The following is a 22453-nucleotide window of genomic DNA, read 5'->3' on the forward strand; positions in this document are numbered from 1 at the left end:
AAGGCTCAGGAATTGATGACTCCAGGTATCACTGAAAAAGGGCAAAGAGACTGAACTGCAAGTAGGAAAACATTTTCAACACCACACTGGAAAGGGAAAATTAAGTCTTAAGTCCACAAGGTACTTCCTATAGCTCTCTCCTCAACTAAGATTCTGGCAGGCAGGCTTGCATCCTTGAGACAAGAGCTGACAATCAGTAGTCAGTTCATTAACACTACAGTAGGCACAGGCGTTCAAAACCTGTGACATTTCAGACAACTGTAGCAGAGATAAAAACCAAAAACACCCCCAAAAAGGGAATCTGGAAGAAAAACAGAAAAAGACACGAAGAAGAAAACATAATGAGGGAGAAAAAACATATTCTCAGTGAGAAAATAGAAGATATGACATAAAACATAAAGAACAGAATACTATTTTTAAAAATTCAGAGAAGAAAACAGAGTTCCAAGATAAGAAGTCTAACATTTGAATGAGTTCTAGAAAGTGAGAACAAAGAAGAAAGGGAAGAAAAGAACATTAAAAATATTTTTTCAAAACGGACGGACATGAGTTTCTAGACTAAAAAGTCCTCAGAACAAAGGATGAAAGCAACCCATATGAAAGCACATCACTGTGAAATTTCAGAGACTGAGAATAAAGAGAAAATACTAAAAGCTTTCATAAGAAAAAAAAGGCAGATCACACATAAGATGAAACCAGTGGCTTCAGTGGTTAATAGTGGAACAATGCCTTCAAAATTCTGAGGCAATTCTTCACTACAACATAGAATTCTCTATCATGGCAAATATATTAATTGGGAGGACAAAATAAAGATGTTTTCAGATATGCAAGCCTCAAAAAAAACACCAATTTCCCATGATCCTTTTAAAGGAAGCTCCTAGAGGATATATGCCATCAAAACATCTTTGTACAAAGTCAGATTTCTCTAGGAATTCAAAACTGATTCTCTGTGTGTCATTAAATCAACAAAGCAGCTGTCAACTTGAGAAACACAAAAATGGTGAAGTAAAATTTTTACATGTGTGGCTGTATGACTGGTAAACATTCATTAAGGAAGCAGAGGCACTGAAACCTAAGGGGTTTCACTATGAAGTTCCATTAAGACAATCTTTTAAACTTGCATTACAAAAATGTTTGGTTTCATTAAAGCCTGTTTGTTAAGAAACACACACACAATCCCAATGACAGACATTCTTAATAAACCTCAGTTGTTCATAGCAAAACTGTGATCAGTTACATATATCACCACAGTACTCTACCAGCTAAGCACTGCTCTGCTTGTTAATGAATATACATCCCACTGTTCAGAGTTCACCTTTAAGGAGTTACATCACAAGGAAACTTGTTAATTGGGAAAAGCTATACAACTGTCCCACTGTTGATTGAGGATTCAATCAACCATGGACTGAAAAAAACAAAAATTCCACAAAGTTGAATTTGCTGTGCTCCACCAACTACCTACACAGCATTTACTCAGTATTAGGTATAACAAGTAATGTAGAGATGATTTAAAGTACCATCTTTTATGATGTGCATATGTTGTAACATAACATATGCAAATACTGTGCCATTTTAATATAAATGCCATTTTTATATAAGCCTTGGGTTTTGGTATTCTGGGGAGGGGGTCTAGAACCAATCACCAATCTCCCATGGATACCAAGGGATGACTGTACTGAATATAAAACCTGCTTACTGTTTTATAAGGCATAATACCCATTTGTGCATATTTTCACTAATTGACTTTAGAGTGATTACTTAAGAAAAAGTAAATGTGAGGATAAAATTCTTTTATTTTCACCCAGAAGGATCACTCCCCATTAGCACAGCATCTTTCAATTGCTGACTGGGTTTTTTCCTAACTTCCACCACAACAAAATCACAAGCCTTTTCTACACTGATAAAGAATTATAATCACCTAAAAAGCCCCTAAAAATCAACACTATTATTTGTTTTTATATTGGTTTTCATATTATGCTCTACCATGCTCAGTATGTCTGATCTCTTATCAGAAGGTTGCAGTGTTTGAACAATAAAAAACACAACTTCATGAAAAATCAGCTTAAAACCATGCTTTTAGAACACTTTAAAGTCTAAACTAACATGCACTATAAACAGATGAAAACCCCAAAAACAGGGCTTTTCTAAAAGCACAGTGATTCTGTCATTTGCTTTATATACAGTGTGCATGAACACACACACCATTTGATAGCTTGAATCCAAGGTACAATACCGACTCTTTTCACACAAGTTCTGTATCCATTTATCACTTCCTATTAGGAATGTAAGATTCCTATCAAAATTAACATCCACCCATCATGTCTACAACATGAGCATTACAGATGAGGGATTAACTTAGACCCAGCCTAGTAGTAATTCCCAGAGTAAGCAAGGCAAAGAGTAATGCTTAATTTCACCAACTGCAAGAATCTAACTCCTTTCTGGATCCTGTACTAATGCTATAAGAAATTCATCCAATGTTATCTCCTGCTCTCAGCAATGACCTTTCCTGGTTCCCTTGTGCTCCACAGTATCAGCAGTAATTATCACCACCTCCCCACTCCCCATTAACCCCATGCCAGAAAGAAACAGCATATACGCACCTTAAAATCTGTATTATTGATATATTCAAATACCAAAGCTGGTGTCTTTGACTGCAAGAGAGAATATTAATGCTTCGTTAAGTATTCAAACAATAAATTTAATTTGCTTCTGTCATACTGGCCCATCCCCAAATCCCACTTGGATGAAAGAGAGATTCACTCATTAGGGAGAGCTTATTAAGAAAGTATCCCCTTGAAATGTTATGTCTGAAATTTGCTTCGAAACAATTGGGGATGGTGGGTGGTGGGGAAGTAGGTGAGGTCCAGATGAAACAAAGTGCCTCAAGCTGATTAACGAGCTAAAGTGGGTGATGTGTGCAAATAGGTTCATTATACTATTCATTTTACTTTTGTAAATGGTTGCAGTTTTCATTATAAAGGTTTTGTTTTTGTTTTTTAGGAGTCTATTCTCTGACCAACCTGTCAGTGGGCCTGGCACATTATGTGAAGATGTATATGCTCTGCAGTGTTCCAGCCTGTCAACTACAAAGAGAGTAATAAGTTTTCACCTTGGTTTAATGAACCAAACGCATTTTACAAAACTATCATAGGTCTTGGGAATTTACCATTGGTCTTTCCACAATCCAAAAAAACTCCCAAGTCTATGATCGTCACTAAGGTATAATGTGAAATTATGCCGTGGCTAGGGATAATTAGAGAATGTCTCTTTTCAAAGATGTGCTTCCCTCCAAAACCATATAAAATCAAATACTTTTAAAGCACTATAAATTTTAATGTAATGAATACAAAATGGTCAACATTTGATGTTCAAAAGTCAGGTTTACTTAAGGTAAAATAATGCTAATTGGCAATAATAAGCTTTTAAAATTGAGAGAAAAGCAGGGGCTTAAAGGGCTATAGGAAGAAATAAAATCATGAAAATCTTTATGACTGTGCAGTTCTGCTCAAGGAAGTAGGTAAAAGTTACCTAGCAAACAGGCCACAGTGCACGCATGCATGTCTTTACCAGAACAAGGAGCAGTCCAAGGATTCCTCGCTAGCCCAGTGTTGAAAGGTTTCAACAAGACCACCAGATCTCTCTATAGGCTAGGAGCAAGCCTGTCCCCCGACAAGTTAGGGGACGACGGTTCCCTGTTGGTTTTCATTCACTTTGATTTACTTGTATTACGTATCATGTAAAACATGCATGCTTTAAGTAACATTACAAAAATAATGACAGGAACCGCTAAGTTCTGTTAGCGCACACACACACGTATAAGACAAGAGAGAGATGCACTGGGTGTGAAACTGCATACTGGCTCACAGTGCAGGCCCTTTCCAAGGACCATGCAGTCCAGAGTTACTGTAAAATCAATCTGAACTGATTAGGCTGGGACACATTTTTTTTTTTTTAAACATAGTAAACCTTTAATGTTCATCCACTTAACAGTCATTTTCCTACTTTTGGAACTTGTGTGTGTGTGTGTGTGCTCAGCAGTGTCTGACTCTTTTGCGATGCCATGGACTGTAGCCCATGGAGTTTTTCAGGCAAGAATACAATACTGGAGCAGGTTGCCATTTCCTTCTACAGGGCATCTTTCCCACCCAAGGATTAAACCCGCATTTCTTGAGTCTCCTGCATTGGCAGGAGGATTCTTTACCACTGAGCCACCTGAGAAGTCCAGGCTGGGATATATTTTTAATGCCAGTTAGATATAATCTAGCATGTAACCATTCTTCTCAATCTTTTTAGGATCCAAAGGAAAAACTGTAATCTTGGGAAACTTACTTAACCTCTGCAGGCTTCAGTTTTCTTACCTGTGCACTGTGACAACATGGACAACAATGGTACCCACCCAACTGGACTGTTGTAGAGATTAAATGATATAATTCCATTAAACACTCAGAATAATGCCTGGCACATAGTAAGTGTTCAATGCATGCTAGCTACATTATGAGAATGTCTTTAGCAGACAAAAGCAAAGATGTTCTTAAAAAACTATCATGGGAGAACAGAGAAATATTTGAGGTAGAAGAGGTAAAAGAACAGAAATTGGATGGGAAGCTTGCCTAATCATAAATACTTAAGGTTAGGTTAATTCCAAGGAGACGAGAAAACAAAATTAAACAGCATATTTTAAATGGATAAAAATTAAGCATTTTAACAAAAATATTTAAACTGCATCTGCATATACCATGTGAGCCCTAATGGTGGATGCCGAATTAAAGACCAGTATGAGAAACAGCAAGATCGTGACCTCAAGGGGTCTGTGATCTGTTCAGCTCTCCACGGGAAGTGTCCACATGGACACACTTCGTATCTCCTTCTGTAAACCCAGATTTTCAAATGTCAGGCTTACTTAAGTGAGGTAAAATAATGTTAATTGGCAGTAATAAGCTTTCAAAGTTGGGAGAAAAGCAGGAGCATAAGGGAGCTTTGAAGCAAACGTTCGTGGACTGAATCAAAATAATAAGGTATAAAACTGGGAAAGGGATTTTTTTTTCCTACAAATACTTTTCAGTTCAGTTCAGTCGCTCAGTCGTGTCCGACTCTTTGCGACCCCATGAATCGCAGCATGCCAGGCATCCCTGTCCATCACCAACTCCCGGAGTTCACTCAGACTCACGTCCATCAAGTCGGTGATGCCATCCAGCCATCTCATCCTCTGTCGTCCCCTTCTCCTCCTGCCCCCAATCCCTCCCAGCATCAGAGTCTTTTCCAATGAGTCAACTCTTCGCGTGAGGTGGCCAAAGTACTGGCCGCCATGATTTTTTCTGGTTTTCAAAATCGTTTAGTAGTAAAGACAAACACAATCATTCCCAGCATATTATAACAATGTTTCCCATTATTTTCAGGTTCTCTCTCTCTCTCTCATACACACACACTCTCTCTCTCTCCCCTTCAACAGCTAGGCACCTACCACAGGGTCCTTCACAGTGTCAATCAGCTTAATGATATTTGTTCCACCACGAAGGTTCTCCAGAATCTTAACCTCTCGTTTTATCTTCTTTTTCTTCACTGGCTTAAATACACAAGAGTAATCAGAAGTAAGACTCCTTTTGAAGTTAATAAATAAAACTTTAAAACAATATTTCTATCAAATGGCTATTGCACTATCTTGCACAAGGGCATGTCTAAATTAGAAGAGATTGGGGAAGAAAATGAGGTTTAAGAGGAGCCTGTCCATAAGAATTTTTAAGATTATGTGAAATAATTCACAGACTCATACAGCTTACATGTCAAATCTTTTAAGTAGTTACATTTAGGACACATGAAATTTTGAATGCCTATGTCATACTTTAAAAATAAAATGTTTACTAGTTAACTGCCCAATGGCAAACATTATAGCTCTCAACAGCTGTCTATCATGCACTCATAAATGGAAAAACTGAAACGAACTGGTAAGACACCTGCTCTTCCAACGGGTCGCATGTAATTTTGTCTTCTAGGAGTGAAGACCAGTTCACTGACATCAAGTTACAAACTTGTTTCCCAGCTGCTGGCTCCCGTTTCCTGTCACCACTCCCATTTCCTTAATATCTAGACTCTGAAATCAGCTCAGAGCTGTAAAGCTTCGCAACAGACCCCATTCCTAAAGGAAGAGATGATGGATCACGAAAGGAAAAGACCAACCTCTGACACAGCAGTGACTGCAAACCCCTGCTACCCACTAACCTTTCAATCTGCTGGATAGGCAAAGCGGAAACCTTAATCAAAAATGTCAGCATTATGCATGTTATTTCTTGTCATAAATGGGCTAAAGAGTCTGAAGAATAATTAAAGCAGCTCTAGAAAAATAAGCATTATCACAATCAATTATGCTTCATAAGTACTTAAACAGCAACTAGTATATAGGAAGAAGTCGATAGATGTTAGGTCCATTATTTTCATGTTTCATTCTCACAAAATTCCTATGTAGTAGACTCAGCCAAGTTGAGCTATTTGCAGAAGATCACACAGCTAGTAGTAAAGAGCATGGGCAGGATTCAAATCTAGCCGGCTTGACTCTGCAGGCCTCGCCCTTAGCCACTGTGCTTTCATTTCCCAAGTGTGGCCATGGGAGCATCGTAACTTACGAAGAGGAGTACTGCCTCACCGAGACACTGTTACAACAGCACAGGCATAGACAAAAGACAGCCCAGTGGATTAGCCATGATGGAAAAGATGGAAAAGACTGTGTCTATGTGGTGGCGGCGGCAGTGGGATGGGTGGAAACGCAAGATACACACAAGCCAGAGAAACTACCATCTCTTGCTGGTCACCAAGCTACAGCTTTGAACACCAAACAGAGGAAGACTATAAAGCACAGAACACCTGCGTCACCTGTAAGAGGGCGCTGCACTGAGGGACTGGAGCCTGGCTGCACTCTTCCAAGCCAGCTGCCACAATCGTGCCCACTCCATTTTGTCAGGATTCTCAGCAGAACAGATCTGGCTACTGTGCTTCTTTCTCCATGTCCACTTAGGAATTTGACTATTTCCCCTTTTCATAATTACAGAACTCAATACTTTGGAAAAGTGAAGCACTCAAACATCAAACACAAACTTGGTCAGAAAACAGCCAGAGAAGGATATACTACAAAATAAGTAGTCTACAAGCTTTAAAAATGTTTATGTCACGAAACACACAGACTAAACAAGTACTCCAGATTAAAAAAATATGACAACTGAATGTAACGCATGATCTTAGATTTTCCTTTGCTCTACAGAACATTATAAGGACAACTGGCAAATGAGAACAGAGGCTGTAGATGCATCAATATTAATTTTTGATTTTTGATCATGGCATTGAGTTATTTAAGAAATTGCTTTTGTTTTTAGGAAATATAGGAAATTAGGGATAAATAACATACTTTCAAGCACTTAAGTAAAAGAAATATAGTTATATATCAGCACATACATACATATCTGTATGTGTGACACGTGGGTGTATATATATAAAGAGAGAAAAAGATATTTAAGAAATCTGCATGAAAGATACATGGGAATTTTTGCAATTTTTCAGTGGTCTGAAATTTTGTCAAAAAGTTAAAAGAAAAACCAAATGTAACCAGTATATTCAACGTAAGAAAATTCTGGGGGTTTTTTTTGGCCACACTGTGACGCATGTGAGATCTTAGTTCCCTGACCAGGGATCAACCCTGTGCCTTGCCACAATGGAAGCTCAGCATCCTAACCACTGAATTTACCAGGGAAGCCCCAACAAATTCTAGAGTTGTCATCCACTCCTGGAAAGTAGTTACAAATCTGTGGGAGTGGCAACAGAGGGAAAAAAAAAAACAATGGCCAGAAGCCTGTGTTCACCAAAACCCTCCTCTCCCTCTAAAAGTGAACAAGTACAAGGTAACCATTAAATAAGCTGCTTCTAGGACAATGTCCCATATAGAGCCTTGCCTTGTTCCGTTATTCAGCAACGTATCAGGCAGGCACCCAGTTCCTGGATAATCCAGTTCAGATGAACATTATCTTTCACTGTGTGTAAAGGTAACTCATAGAACAAGTGAAGCACATTTGACTGCCCAATTGTCACCTGTCAGACTGGGGACAGCAGAACAAATCTGAAGTGGCAAAATGGAGCCACAGTGCAGCTGGAGTCCTCACATACTAAGAAAAGACCAAAAGACTGTAAGGAAAGTGATGAACAGTGCAGGATACTACCCTCCAAAGCAGGGGCACCAAGTCTCTACAGGAATCAGGCTTCAGATAACTCTCCCTAGCCTCAAGTTTACTCCTCTGAACCTGAGACCTCCAGAAGCCGAAAAACCAATGAATGCCCAGATACTTATGACTGTGATGATTTACATTCTATAAATAGAATTCAAGAGAAAAAGTTAGGATTTATAAGGGAGGATCCTTGGCATCTGAAGGAAGACAGACCATGAATTTGTACAAAAATGAGGCTGCTCTGGCCCTCCAGCCCACTGTCCACACTCACTCGCCACCACTGAAGTGGAAAATACATTTCCACCATTTCACATTTCATCTCCATGTTGAACTAAAAGCCCTTCTCTCGCCTACGGTTCATTTATCCCAATTCAGAGAATATCTGGCTCTAACTGAATCAGTTTAGCTATTAACAAAACAACTTATACTCAAAGTCTAGTAAATAAAAAAGCTAAACAAAAGAAATTAAAGTATTAATTCAAGTTTTAATAATAAATGAATTTTGGCATACACCTAAAGAGAGTATTTAAAGGGGAAAAACGCCTTTAAATTTTTCTGTTCAAGAGCTCTGAAAAGAAAGAAAAAAAAGATTTTTTTCAGGTTTCTGCCCTCAGGTGAAGAGTCCTAGGTAGTCAGCAATCTTGGTTCAATGGGATCCAAATCTTGTTCAATGCGGTCCTGGTTCTCTTTCCCTATTCAGCAACATTAAACATTTTAAAACAAAGACCAATTTAGTGATGGCTGCTCAGAAAGACGAAAGTTGATAAAGTCAGTTATCTGTCCTATTTACTTACTCAGAGCTGATCTTTAAAAAGCCGGATCTGAGAATGATTTCAACTGCTAGCATTTAATTGTGACTGAATTTGCAAGCTAATGTCTACTAAAAGGCATTAAGAATTATGACCTCAATAAATCCCAGCAAATATTAACAGGCAAAGTCCTATTTTAATTTCTTTCCAAGCACAACTGAACTGATACATTCAAGGAAGGCAGGAACACAGCTCAGAACCTTCAAACCTGGGATTATTTTTGTTCCACTACCAAATCAACAACTGCCCCACTAAGATTTTAATTTCATCACCTGCAATAAACAATTACAATGAACAATGGTTGTCAGGACTGCAGGATAGAACAGAAAGAATGCTCAGTCTGGATGATGGCTTTTATTTTATTACCCTGGCAGAATCCACTGCAACTGACCTAAATATCAACATTATTTGTGCAGTGTTTATTCTTCACAACAAATTTCCCCCCGATTTTTCAACTCTCATCTTCCCCAATATACGATCAATTTCTTGAGGGCAATTGTTATCCTCAGGATTTAAAAAATTTTTAATTTAAAAGTGAGGCACATAGTAGGCCTTTTGCATCTCACAGAGAGCATGATACAGTCCTTTCTCCTATTGGCTCTGCCCTCTTAGCAAGTCATTAGGATGAGATCTGGAGGTACTGTATGTGTTAAAAACAAAAGTATAAGAACACTGGTCCCTATGATGTCAAACAAGGAAAATAACATTTCACTTATACGTTAAATATGCTGCTGTGGATACAAACCAGAGAAGCCAAGTCCGAGTCCCTATAATAGCTCTCCAGGCTTTCATCTACCCCACATGTCAAGCAGCAACCCACTGACGTCAGGTATTTCCTTCACCTGACGGAACACCTCCAAAAATCATTAGAAACAAACAAATTCCATTTGACTTATAGTGCATGCTCATCCATCTTTCCAGTTCAGTTCAGAACATCCAGCTGATGTCCCATTCGTGCCCCTCACATCTACCAAGATTCTGCAGCAGGGATGGAAGGTCATGAACCCAATGCTTCTATCTCACAGGCCACGGGACCCCGAGCAAGTTGCAGGTTCTCCTGGGTCTTGCTTTATCTGTAAAAACAGGTTTGGGTTCTAATAATGTCTATGCTTCCCTAATGTGATTCTGTTTCACAGGTTGACCACACTCTGAATCTCCGACCCCACACTCACAGCACTGGATACAGCACTGACTCGTTCACAATTTTTAAAATTTGTATTATTTTTAATACTTTAACAATCCTCTTTTTATATCAAGAGACGTATTAGCATTAATGTCTTATTTCACGTAGTGGATGTCTTGGTACACTTGCCTAATAAAGCAAACAGAGGGCAAAAAACCTACCAGCTGAGAAAGTAGAAATAGAAAAAAACATCACTTTCATAAAACCTCCATAGCCACCAGCTCAACTGTGAAGTAACTAAAAAGGATCTGGGATCAATCATCTTTAACACTACCTCCTAACAGTACAAAGTTAAACTTGTATTACTACCACTCTTTGTTTGAAGCTTGATAATTAATTTGGGGGGGGTGGGGACAGGGAACGGACAAACTCTATACGAAGTAATACCAACAGGAAGCCTAAGATGAGGATTTCCAGTACTTGTAGCATGGGTCCAAAAACCTGCACTTTTGTTTTTTAAAATGTGGTATTGCTTTTAACTTCTATTTAGAAAATAGTTGAATTTGCAGCCTCCCAAGGACTTCAAGAAGAGACGAAATCCACACACACAGGTGATACTCACAAAGTGCTAAAAGTTGTCCAAAGTGGCCAGATGCTTTTATTTCTGTGTACGCTCTCCTAAAAGGTACTACAAAAGAACTGAAAAAATGATTTTTCAAAATCAAAAGATGAAACTTTAGGCATGAAAGCGGCTTTCTGCCCTGCTATATTAACCCTTACCATCCCCGCCCCACTTCTCAAAACAACTTCTGTCAAAAAAAGACACAACCTCCCTATTGATTGGGAAGTGTTCTCTGAAGATTTCGGTTTCAGAATCTCAATTCAGGCCAAAAACATTCTGCTCACCAATTTCTAAATTCCTAAAACCTCTTATTAATATTTAGACATCTACTGATGTAAATGAAGAGATAAGAAATTCCTCTGTCATTCATCATCCAACCATTCTCATATGTTGGAAAGCACTGGATGGAAACATTCACCAAAGCAGCAGGCCGTTCCTGTCCTCAAGGAACGTACTCTGTCTCGGTCACCGTGTGCACATCAACACAGAAGTTCCTTCCTGCGGCTGAAATCCAGTAGGCCAAGATGAAGAGCAAGCTCTCTCTGGAGTCCTTCAAATTATGAGCAACTGGCATTCTGTTAAGGAACTAATTTCCCGTGGCCAAACATGACAATAGTAGTATTAGTCATAACTCTGACTTATCTGAATAGGGGCACATAACTTTGGATAAAGGCCCTATTCTTTAAAAAAAAAAACAAAACACTATTTTTAATCTACTTTAATTTAGCCTGTCGGAAAGAGAAAAGCCAACAATACCATCAGTAGTTTCTTAGCCCATCCTTCAGACAGAAGAAAATCTGGATAGAAATGTCACAGTGCTTTGAAAAACAAAAGTGAGTGTGCTTTTCATCAGCAGAAACAAGGTGGTGTGGGCTGCACCCCGAGAAGGACTTGTGTGGAAAAGATACAAGAAACACTGAGCCAGCTGGAACATCAGGGGGGCCTCCCAAGTCTTATTTCAGAACAATGGAACTTTCTCTGTGCTCAACGTTAAGATCTTACAACCCAATGCCAAAATGAGCAGTAAGAGACAGGGAGAAATAGGAAACAGGAGCCCTGGCTGAGGGTTACTTCAACACAGTGATGTCAGATATGTTTCTCTGTGCCTACATTTCTTGTGGGTTAAATATAAACTTCAGCTTCCATACAGGGTTCCCTAAACATATCCTGTGCATCTTCAGAGCAGGGAGAAAACCATCTAGTAACTGAGGCTACGAAGTTCTCTACAAAGATGACCAAAGAGCAATGTGACGCTTCTCTAACTGAACATACTGTTACTTCCATGTACACCTGAATGTTGTTCCTTTTCAAAAAAGACACCACAGGAAGCTGCACGCTTACTCTAAAGATGCTTACTCTAAAATCACATGAAAGTTTATACATTTTTCTGAAATTGCTTTAGCGTCAGCAGTTCATTCTTCCAAATGCACAGCAATGGAATGTGGATATTCCTAACTTCAATTTATGCCTTGCTTGCTTCCTAGAGAGATTTTAAGCAGCTTATAGTAAAAACATTTATGCTAATATACTAAGAAAAAAGCTGTATGGCTTTCCCAGGTGACTTCTCTGAAGAAAGCATCTTTTTAAGTATTTATGCCTGTGAAGAAAAACAATAACAAAAAAGATGACATGATTCTGTGGGTGCAATTCATATTTAGGGAAGAGGAGAGTAAAAAACTCCACATTTTCAATATCAGTTCCTCACTTCTTACCCCCAGCATTTCTGACAGCACAAATAAGTAACTTGCCTATTTCTCTCAACCGTAATCCTGTCTCTTCATCACTAGGCTAGGCTGGTACTGAGTATCAGTAGAGTCGCTCATTCTTCTGAAAAGCGATTTTCAGACAGTTCAAGCCTGACCCCTCTTTTTAAATAGGGACACAGCTGCCCTAACTCTACTTAAGATGACAAAAAAAGCTTTTCAATCCTACATTCTTATCCACAGAGCCTCTCCAAAATGGCCATACTGGAACTCCTGTTTGTGTAAAAGTGCTTATATTAATTAGCTCTTTGGTCACCTCAAGATTCCACTAAATGACATGCACACAAGTGAAATAATCTGGCAATAATGAATACCCTTCACAGATTCTAAGAACTATTTTTTAGTCCATCCTGTAAAACATTATCAAAGCTACACAACCAGTTACCTGGAAGAGAATTTAGCCAACTCTTCATACTTCCTAAGATCATATCTCCATCCAAGAGATGACAAAGTGTGTATCTGTTAGAAACTTAGGCTGCTAAACCAGATTCAGGCTGGTTTGTTCCAATCATTATTTTAGCAATTCTAAGTGTACTCTCTACTGCTCCCAACTTCACTTTTACTGGCTGATAAGCAACTATGAACCTCCCTGGCCCTGCTGGCTCACTGTATGTACCCCATCTGAAACGTTTATCACCAAAAGAGAAAAAACAAGCAATTATTCACTGGGGTGTCTCCTTGCACTCAGGCTTCAAACTCCTCTTTGAAGCTACTCTGTTTCCATCTTTCTTTCTGGAATAACAAATTCAGTGCTTAAGGAGCCTTTGTATCAACTGGGCTCTTCATGAAGAGGCTCTACTTGCATGTGAATACCTATTTAGTTTGTAACAAATGGAGGCTCTTTGGAATATTCACTTTGGGAGCCCATAATTACATTTTAGAACAAGGATGTTCCTGAACTACAATGTTTAGATTTGAAAAAGGTCTGTGTGTAAAAAAGTTCAAACAAAAACAGTGTGGGAGGAGTAGCAGAGGGACATGAGGCAGAAGGTTTGTAAAATGAGTTTGTCCTGCTCATTCTAGAATGTGGTTGGAGTAGTTTGTATCCTTCTAACCTGTGAAAAAGAAATTTTAATGCCACTCATAAAACACTCACCTTGAGAATTTTTACCACCACTCTCTCGTTGTTGGTGATGTTAATAGCCTCAAATACTTCACTATACTTTCCTCGACCAAGTTTCCGAACCAGCTGGTAATCATCTTGATTACTGGGAAAGACAAGAAGGACACATAAATGCCAGGACTTGGGGTTAACCAAGCCTATGCCCACTACACATCCTCATCCAGGCGCTTCCATTGATCAAGCACTTGGAAGTGTCTATATACCTCATGCCGTAACTTATTCCCTAAATGAAAGCCACAACATAAACCTGGCTCTTTTCACTGGACGTAGTTCCTAAGTGGTCCCTCATAACTAGGGGGAGACAAGGTGGGAAGGCAGGGGTCTAAGCCAATCTAGAGAGGTGAGCACAGCATCCATCCTGGAGGCTCACAGGTGGCCCTCTGCCCACAGCACCTGCCTTATTACTTCACTCCCGCAAGGTAGACAGCGCCCGCTTTGAGAATCTGGACGTCTTTAAAAAATTTCCTCCCACCCAGCCTCATTTCAAAAACCTCAAAAAGGCAGAGAATTTTAATAGCTCAAGAGGACAGCTGCTGACTTCCCACCCCAACAGAAACCCCAACGCGTGAGAAGGAAGGGCTGCTCCTTCACTTCCACCAGGCTCTGGTCCCTGGATCCCTACACTTGTCAGTAAGAGAGCACTCCCCGGGGTGAGAGGGGTGCGCACGGCTGAGAGGAAGGGACGAGAAGCGGGGAGAGAATATGGTGGGGAGGGTCTGCTTCCCACTCCAGAGCCGGAGGCGCGGGCCCAGCAGGGAGACAGATCGCAGGGGGCGAGTGCGGTTTGCGGCGGGGGGCGGCCGGGTGGGGGTGGGGGTGCGAGGGCCCGGAGGGGGGCTGCGGCGGCTTTACCCCCAGCTCGGGACGTGAGCTTCATAGTCCCAGTACTCGCGGCTCCTCAGGCTGTTCACCTCCGCGTAGACCCGGGCCCTGCTGCCCGCGGCCGGGCCGGGCATGGCGGGCGGGACCGGGGGGCGCCGCGGGGCGCCGAGGGTGGCGGCGCGGCGAGGGGCGCGGGGCGACGGGCAGAGGAGGCGGCGGGCAGCGGGCCGCCGGAGGAGGAGGAGGAGGAGCGCGGCCGCGGGCGGCCGCGCCAGGCCGGGCCCGCGGGGGCGGGCGGGCTGGGGGGCGCAGGGGGCGCCGGCCGAGCCGGCCCGGCCCTGGAGCGGCCGGCGGAGCGGCGGGGCGGGCAGCGCTCGCGCTCCGCGGCGGCCTCCGCTCGGCTCGCGGCTCCGAGGCGGCGGCGCTGTCGGCGGCACCAGCAGCGGCAGCCGCCGGCCGGGAAAGGGGCAGCGACGGCGGCGGCGGCGAAGAAGGAGGAGGAGGAGGAGGAAACCCGGAAAAGGGGCCGCGCTCACCAGGAGCGGCCGCCGCCCGGCCCGGGTCCGCCCAGGCTCACAGCGCCCCCTGCAGCGCGGGGGGACCCGCCCGGCGGCCCGGCCCCGCCCCGGCCCCGCCCCTCAAGGCCCACTTCCAAATCTCCCCATCCTGGGTCTGGCCCGCCGCGCTCACCGCAGGGTCGACCCCACCTGCAGGCTGCGGCCCTAGAGCCTTATGCCTCGTATACCGTTTTAGGCCTCCCCTAGAGACCCCTGCCCCAGACGCTCTGGCCTCTAGTCATCCAGAGTTTACCCACCCCAACCTCCCGGACGGACCTGTTGTGACCTTTTTGTCACCCAAACTGTTCCCATCAAGTCCCTTCCTAATGACTTGCTCTTAGCTCTCAGAACCGCTCAGTCGTAAGAGTTCCCCTTCCTTCCCAGAGACACGCCGTCTTCCACTCAATGGACCTTGACCTGTCACCCATAGACCCTTGAACCTCAAGACTTGCCCTTCTCTCTCATCTAGCACCTTCCTCATAAAACCCTTCTCATACACTGTCCCCAAAATTTCCTTCCAGAACCTTCCCTAAGACCCCTCTGTATGTTCACATCGGACACTTGGTTAAGCTGGAGTCAGCCAGGTTGCTGGCTGTAAAGCTCCTATTTTTCCCTCCATAATTAATAAGCGATACTTTGAGATCATGTAAATACTGTGGTTTTGTTTGGGACCACAGCAGGAGAGGAATTGTGAGAGTTCTGCCTGTAGGGTTGGGCTGGGGGTTGGGCATGGACTGAGGGTGGCCAACCAAACCTTGGCCTATTTTATTACGTTGCTTTCTAGCCCTGAACATTCTTCTCTCTTTGATCTTCCGGGCCTTTCTTTTGTCTTACTTTCCCATTCCACATGTTTTTTTTTTTTAATCAACACAACTTCCTCGCACAGCCCAGTTTGCTCTGATTCTAATCTTTTTTTCATATTCTATTCTCTAGATGAGACTATGTTTCCTCTTTTTTTTGATATAGTTAAGAGCACAGACAGTGGAGTCAGATCCATCCCAGGTTTGAATCCCAGCCCTGCTACTTACAAGCTCTGTGACCTTGGGCGAACAACTTAACCTCTCTGTGCTGTAGATTTTACAGCATAAAAACTGTAATGGCACCTACTTCATAGGGCTATGGGGAAAATTAGACAAGTTAAACCGTGTAAAAGGGGCTTCCTTGGTTGCTCAGTGGTAAAGAATACTCCTGCCAATGCGAGAGACACGGGTTCGATCCCTGAGTCGGGAAGATTCCCCAGGAGAAAGAAATGGCAACCCACTCCAGTATTCTTGCCTGGGAAATCCCATAGACAGAGGACCCTGATTGGCTACAGTCTACGGAGTCACAAAAGAATCGGATATGACTTAGCAACTCAACAACAACAAAGCATGTAAAACTCTTAAAATCTGAGTGTCTAGCACATGCTACATGCTCAATATTATTAGGATCAGATCAGGACCTTCTCCTGTGACTTTTCCCTCCTGGAGATCACCATGCACCCCTCTTTCAGTTCCTTCTAGCCTCCCAGCTTGGCAGGGTCACCTCCACCCCCTCTACTCCCATCTTCCTGTGCTTGACTCCTTTTTCCTCTTCAAGTCTCAGGTTTCAGTTCATTTTAAATGTTGGAGTTGATACTGCTTTATCTCAGCATCCACCCACATTTTTCAGAAAACTGTGTATTTTGTAGCTAGTTTCCTAGGACATTGTCCTCTTTAAAAACAGCTTGAGAACAAAGACTGAGTAGATACTTAGAGCTGGCTCACCCAGCATTTGCCAGAGCTCAAGGTTTTCATTGAATACAGTGTTGCTGCTGCTGCTGCCAAGTCGCTTCAGTCGTGTCCAACTCTGTGCGACCCCATAGACAGCAGCCCACCAGGCTCCCCGGTCCCTGGGATTCTCCAGGCAAGAGTGCTAGAGTGAGTTGCCATTTCCTTCTCCAATGCATGAAAGTGAAAAGTGAAAGTGAAGGCGCTCAGTTGTGTCTGACTCTTAGCGACCCCATGGACTGCAGCCCACCAGGCTCCTCAGTCCATGGGATTTTCCAGGCAAGAGTACTAGAGTGGGTTGCCATTGCCTTCTCCGAATACAGTGTTACCCTACTGTATTCATTGAAAACAAAGCGTGCATTAATTACAAAGGGGATCGTGGAGATCATCACTCTAATCATGAATCAAACTTAAATCATCGATAAGGGACCAACTGACCCTCTGATATGAGGCACCAAGAAGGGACACAACATTTGCCCCAAAACTTTAACTTGAATCCAAACTGGGGAGCATTCTGCAAAACAGCACCTGCACTCTTCAAGGTCACTGTCACAAGAGAAAACAAGAAAACAAAACTCCGGAATTATGGGCTCTCGATCAAAGGCGCCTGAGAGAGATAACTAAATGAAGTGTATCATCCTAGATTAAATCCTGGATTTAAAAAAAAGATAGGAAAGGCGGGGGGAGGGAGAAAGGGAAGGAAAAAGAATACAGCTAAAAGGTCAGTACTTACTGGGACGACTGGGGAAATTTGAATATAGGATGTAAATTACATAAAGTATTGTGTCCATGTTAAATTTTGTGAGTGTGAGGATTGCCTTGTTAAGGCGGGTGACTCTCCTCCTGATCTTAGGAGTTACAAGCCAAGTGTTTAGGGATGTGGTAACATAACTTCTGCAATTTACTCTCAGATGATTCTCCAGAAAAACATGGGTTCCTGAGTGCACACGCATACATAGGGAGAGGAGAGAGAATAGGAGAACATGTTGACCATATGTTGACAATTAAAGAGTGTGATTGAAGATTACATGAGTTTGTGATTTTTTGGTACTTTGAAAATTTTCAAAATAAAAGCTGGAAGAAAATGAAGTATTTATGGGTTAAGTGGGCTTTGGAATTCAATTGCCAAACCTGCCAGCCTCTGTTACAGAAGAAGACACAATCGTTCTCAGATTCTTAGTGTAGCCCTAGGGTTTCTTTCTGACAAGTCCCTGTGAACTAGTCTAGACAGAGGTTTTTGATCCTGAGCCTTTGGCTGAATTGCCTAGGTTTTCGGAAACCTGACGCTGTATGCAAATTTGTGCAGCAATGTGTGTGTTTGTGTGTGTATGCGTTTGGGTGTGTGTGCATTCTTTCCTTAGCATCCATAGAATTCTCAAAGGAAGCCATGACCCAAAAATGGTTCCAAGCTACAGGTCTAACTACTAGGTCCAACCCCAGCTGTGGCCCCATTCCTCACCTCCACCCTGGCCCACCTCTGGCCCCACCTACCGTCTCTGCACCTGCCTTTCAACCCTCACCGCCTAATGCACACCCATTTCACGTAACCTGCTCCCACACCTGCGGGATGTCTGAAGACTCACCCACACAACAGTCTGGTGCAACATGCCCTTGGATTTGGCTGACACTTCGCTAACTCAGCTCTGAAACCTGCAGTCAGCCCTCCCACGGCCAAATGGAATATGCATTTGTGGTTTCTTGTAGGTAGGTTGGGCACCCAGTGGACTTGGTAGAGAGACCCATCTCCTCTCTTTCCTGCTGGTTTGCTGTGCAGCGTGCTTGGTGTCAAATAAGATGGGCAACTGGAGATGGTACCAGTGCAGCTCTTACTGAAGGAATAAGACTCACTTGGGTATGGAGAAGGACAGGCTAGTGTCTTTGCAAGGGTGGCCAACAGGGAAAGGACATTCCATGAACCTGAATTGACTTCCCCTAATTACTCTGTGTGTGGGGGCTTGGGGATGAGTCTAATTCAGGGTTACACAAGGGAGAATGAAAGAGAGCATCTTGAATCAACAAGCCCAAGAATTTTGTACCAGCATCTGTGCCCCTAAATTCTATCCAATACTAAAAACTAACCCCCAACCCTCCAAATTTAAAAACCATCATAGGAACACTTTCTGTCTTCACAAAGCTTATTTCCAAAATATTTGAGAGGTTTACAGGCATTTATGCTATATTGCGGGCTTCCCTAGTAGTTCAGAGGTTAAAGTGTCTGCCTGCAATGCAGAAGACCCGGGTTCGATCCCTGGGTTGGGAAGATCCCCTGGAGAAGGAAATGGCAACCCACTCTAGTATTCTTGCCTAGAGAATCCCATGGACGGAGGAGCCTGGTGGGCTACAGTCCACGGGGTCGCAAAGAGTCGGACACGACTGAGCGACTTCACTTTCACTATGCTATATTGCTGGTTCTAAGAACCTAGCCCAGAAAATGATGAAAATTATGAGCAGAGAATTATTAATAGTATTGAAATTTTGTGTGTTCAACATCATTGAATCCTGCAAAAACTGCCAAGCTAAAAACTGACAGGACTGTATGGTATGTGAATGATATTTCAAGAAAACTGTTTAAAAATCCAGTGAGATCGGAGCTATTGTAAGGATCTCTTTTTTTGCAGTTGTGGAAACCATAACTCCAATGACATGGATAATTGAAGCAGAGCCTGGATTTGACCTCTGGTCTTTCTAATCACCAAGTCCATTTCTTTAACTCATTTAAAATTCAGTATATGTCCCCAAAGACCTAAAGGTGTTTATCATGAAAATCATCATCTTTACGGACTTTCTCGGTGGTCCAGGGGTTGCTGCTGCTGCTAAGTCGCTTCAGTCATGTCCGACTCTGTGTGACCCTATAGACGGCAGCCCACCAGGCTCCCCCTTCCCTGGGATTCTCCAAGAAAGAACACCGGAGTGGGTTGCCATTTCCTTCTCCAATGCAGTCGTGTCCAACTCTTTGAGACCCCATGGACTGCAGCCCACCAGGCTCCTCCGTCCATGGGACTTTCCAGGCAAGAGTACTGGAGTGGGGTGCCATCAGTCCAGGGGTTAAGACTCCATATTTCCAAAGGAATGGGTACAGGTTTGATCCCTGGTTGGGGAGCTAAAATCTCACATGCCTTGGGTCCAAAAAACCAAAACATAAAACAGGAGCAATATTGTAACAAATCCAATAGACATTTTAAAAAATGTTGTGTGTATGGTAGTCACTCAGTTGTGTCCAACTCTTTGGGACCCTACGGACTGTAGACCACCAGGCTTCTCTGTACAGGGACTTCTCCAGGCAAGAATACTGGAGTGGATTGCCATTCCCTTCTCCAGAGGAACTTCCCCACCCAGAGATCGAAATGTGGTCTCCTGCATTTCAGGCCGATTCTTTACCATTTAAGCTACAGTAAAGTACTAAACTAGAATGAAGGTGAGTGTAGTGTTAGTCACTTAGTCGTGTCTGACTCTTGGTGATCCAATGAATTGTAGCCCTCCAGGCTTCTCTGTCTATGGGATTCTCCAATCAAGAATACTGAAGTGGATTGTCATTCCCTTCTCCAGAGGATCTTCCTGACCCAGGGATCAAACCCAGGTCTCCTGCATTGCAAGCAGATTCTTTACCGGTTGAACTTCAGGGAAGTACCATTTAAAAAATGGCCCATGTTTAAAAAGAAAATCTTAAAGAGAATTATCATCTTTAAAGTCATGAAAATGTAGACCAGCCTACAGATCCCAACTGGGGCAACCGATTAAATAAACAGTGGTGTGTCCCTACAGTAAAATATAGGCATCATTAGAAATTACGATTATCAGGGATTTTTAGTGATGACAAAAATTTTATTATATAAGGTTTTTTAAAACTTACACAAGTAATTGTGATAGCAGAAAAATACCACCATCCCTGCCTTGTTCCCCAAAGAGATCTACTTTCTAATCTCTGTGACCTGTGAACATGTGACTATGTTACTTTACACGGAGAAAGTCTTTGCAGATGCAATTAAAGGATTCTGAGATGGGGAGATTATCCAGGATTAGCCAGGTGGGCTTAATGTAATCACAAGCGTCCTGATAAATGAAAAAGAGAAGCAGGAGAGTCAGTCAGGTAGATGTGAAGATGGAAGCAGAGGTCAGAATGATGGAATTGCTGGCTTGAAAGGTGGAGCGGTCCACGAGGCAATGATTGCAGTCAGCCTACAGACTGGAAAAGGCAAGGAAATGGATGCTTACCTAGCACCTCCAGAAGAAAGGCAGCCTTGATTTTAGTTCAATGACCCCCATTTCAAACTTCTGACCTCTTGAACTATAATAGACCTGTGTTGTTTTAAGCCATCAGGTTTGTGGTAATTTGTTGTAACAGCAACAAGATGCTCATAACTCAACAAGAAACTCTACAAGAAACAGTAGAATATAGTTACTAAATATTCCTCAAGAAACTCATTCAGCAAAGTCAAAAGTGAACAGTGTCTTCTTTCTCTTCCACACTCCCACAGTTTGATGTGTTTCCTTCTAGGCCTTTTTATCTTCAGTTCAATTCAGTCACTCAGTCGTGTCCAACTCTTTGCGATCCCATGAACTGCAGCACGCCAGGCCTCCCTGTCCATCACCAACTCCCGGAGTTCACTCAAACTCATGTCCATCGAGTTGGTGATGCCATCCAGCCATTTCATCCTCTGTCGTCCCCTTCTCCTCCTGACCCCAATCCCTTCCAGCATCAGAGTCTTTTCCAATGAGTCAACTCTTTGCATGAGGTGGCCAAAGTACTGGAGTTTCAGCTTTAGCATCAGTCCTTCCAATGAACACCCAGGACTGATCTCCTTTAGGATGGACTGGTTGGATTTCCTTGCAGTCCAGGGGACTCTCAAGAGTCTTCTCCAACACCACAGTTCAAAAGCATCAATTCTTCTGCGCTCAGCTTTCTTCACAGTCCAACTCTCACATCCATACATGACCACTGGAAAAACCATAGCCTTGACTAGACGGACCTTTGTTAACAAAGTAATGTCTCTGCTTTTGAATATGCTATCTAGGTTGGTCATAACTTTCCTTCCAAGAAGTAAACGTCTTTTAATTTCATGGCTGCAGTCACCATCTGCAGTGATTTTGGAGCCCCCCAAAATAAAGTCTGACACTGTTTCCACTGTTTCCCCATTTATTTGCCATGAAGTGATGGGACCAGATGCCATGATCTTAGTTTTCTGAATGTTGAGCTTTAAGCCAACTTTTTCACTCTCCTCTTTCACTTTCATCAAGAGGCTTTTGAGTTCCTCTTCACTTTCTCCCATATAAGGGTGGTGTCATCTGCATATCTGAGGTTACTGATATTTCTCCGGGCAACCTTGATTCCAACTTGTGCTTCTTCCAGCCTAGTGTTACTCATAATGTACTCTGCATATAAGTTAAATAAGCAGGGTGACAATATACAGCCTTGACGTACTCCCTTTCCTATTTGGAACCAGTCTGTTGTTCCATGGAACATGGAATATAGCATATGCTTTTCTGCTTTGCTTTGCACCAAAGTGTATGTACATATTTTGCAGGTAAATTCCCAGTCTTGTAACAACTGTGTAGAAAAGGGACTGCAAGGAGATACATTAAGTTCCTTTGAGTCTTGTAATCATTTATTTATATAATTGAAGAAATAACTAATGTTTAGTGGCTGTTGGCTTACCTTGGCCTTTCTCCCAATGCGTATGG

At 42.6% G+C, this 22453-nt stretch overlaps 1 protein-coding gene across 9 annotated transcripts in view; it reads right to left on the reverse strand.

Moving 5' to 3' along the window:
• CSNK2A2 (casein kinase 2 alpha 2) overlaps window positions 1-15116 on the reverse strand; it is a 35455-nt gene extending 20339 nt beyond the window's left edge. For 3 of the 9 annotated variants that reach the window (XM_086350915.1, XM_086350913.1, XM_086350914.1), the window contains exons 1-4: window positions 14500-15016; window positions 13621-13732; window positions 5465-5566; window positions 2604-2654 (exon numbers count right to left, since the gene is read on the reverse strand). In XM_086350915.1, coding sequence (XP_086207041.1) covers window positions 2604-2654; window positions 5465-5566; window positions 13621-13732; window positions 14500-14603 — 369 coding nt within the window. In that variant the 5' untranslated portion in view covers window positions 14604-15016. Of the gene's footprint in view, window positions 1-2603; window positions 2655-5464; window positions 5567-13620; window positions 13733-14499 lie in introns of all 9 variants that reach the window. The other 6 variants (XM_086350917.1, XM_086350919.1, XM_086350921.1 and 3 more) reach the window with 5 other exon arrangements.
• Window positions 15117-22453: the final 7337 nt, after the last annotated feature.

Source organism: Bos grunniens, chromosome 18 (assembly GCF_055505025.1).
Source record: "Bos grunniens cultivar Pamir isolate PY7600 chromosome 18, Bosgru_T2T1.0, whole genome shotgun sequence".
Lineage (NCBI taxonomy): Eukaryota > Metazoa > Chordata > Mammalia > Artiodactyla > Bovidae > Bos > Bos grunniens.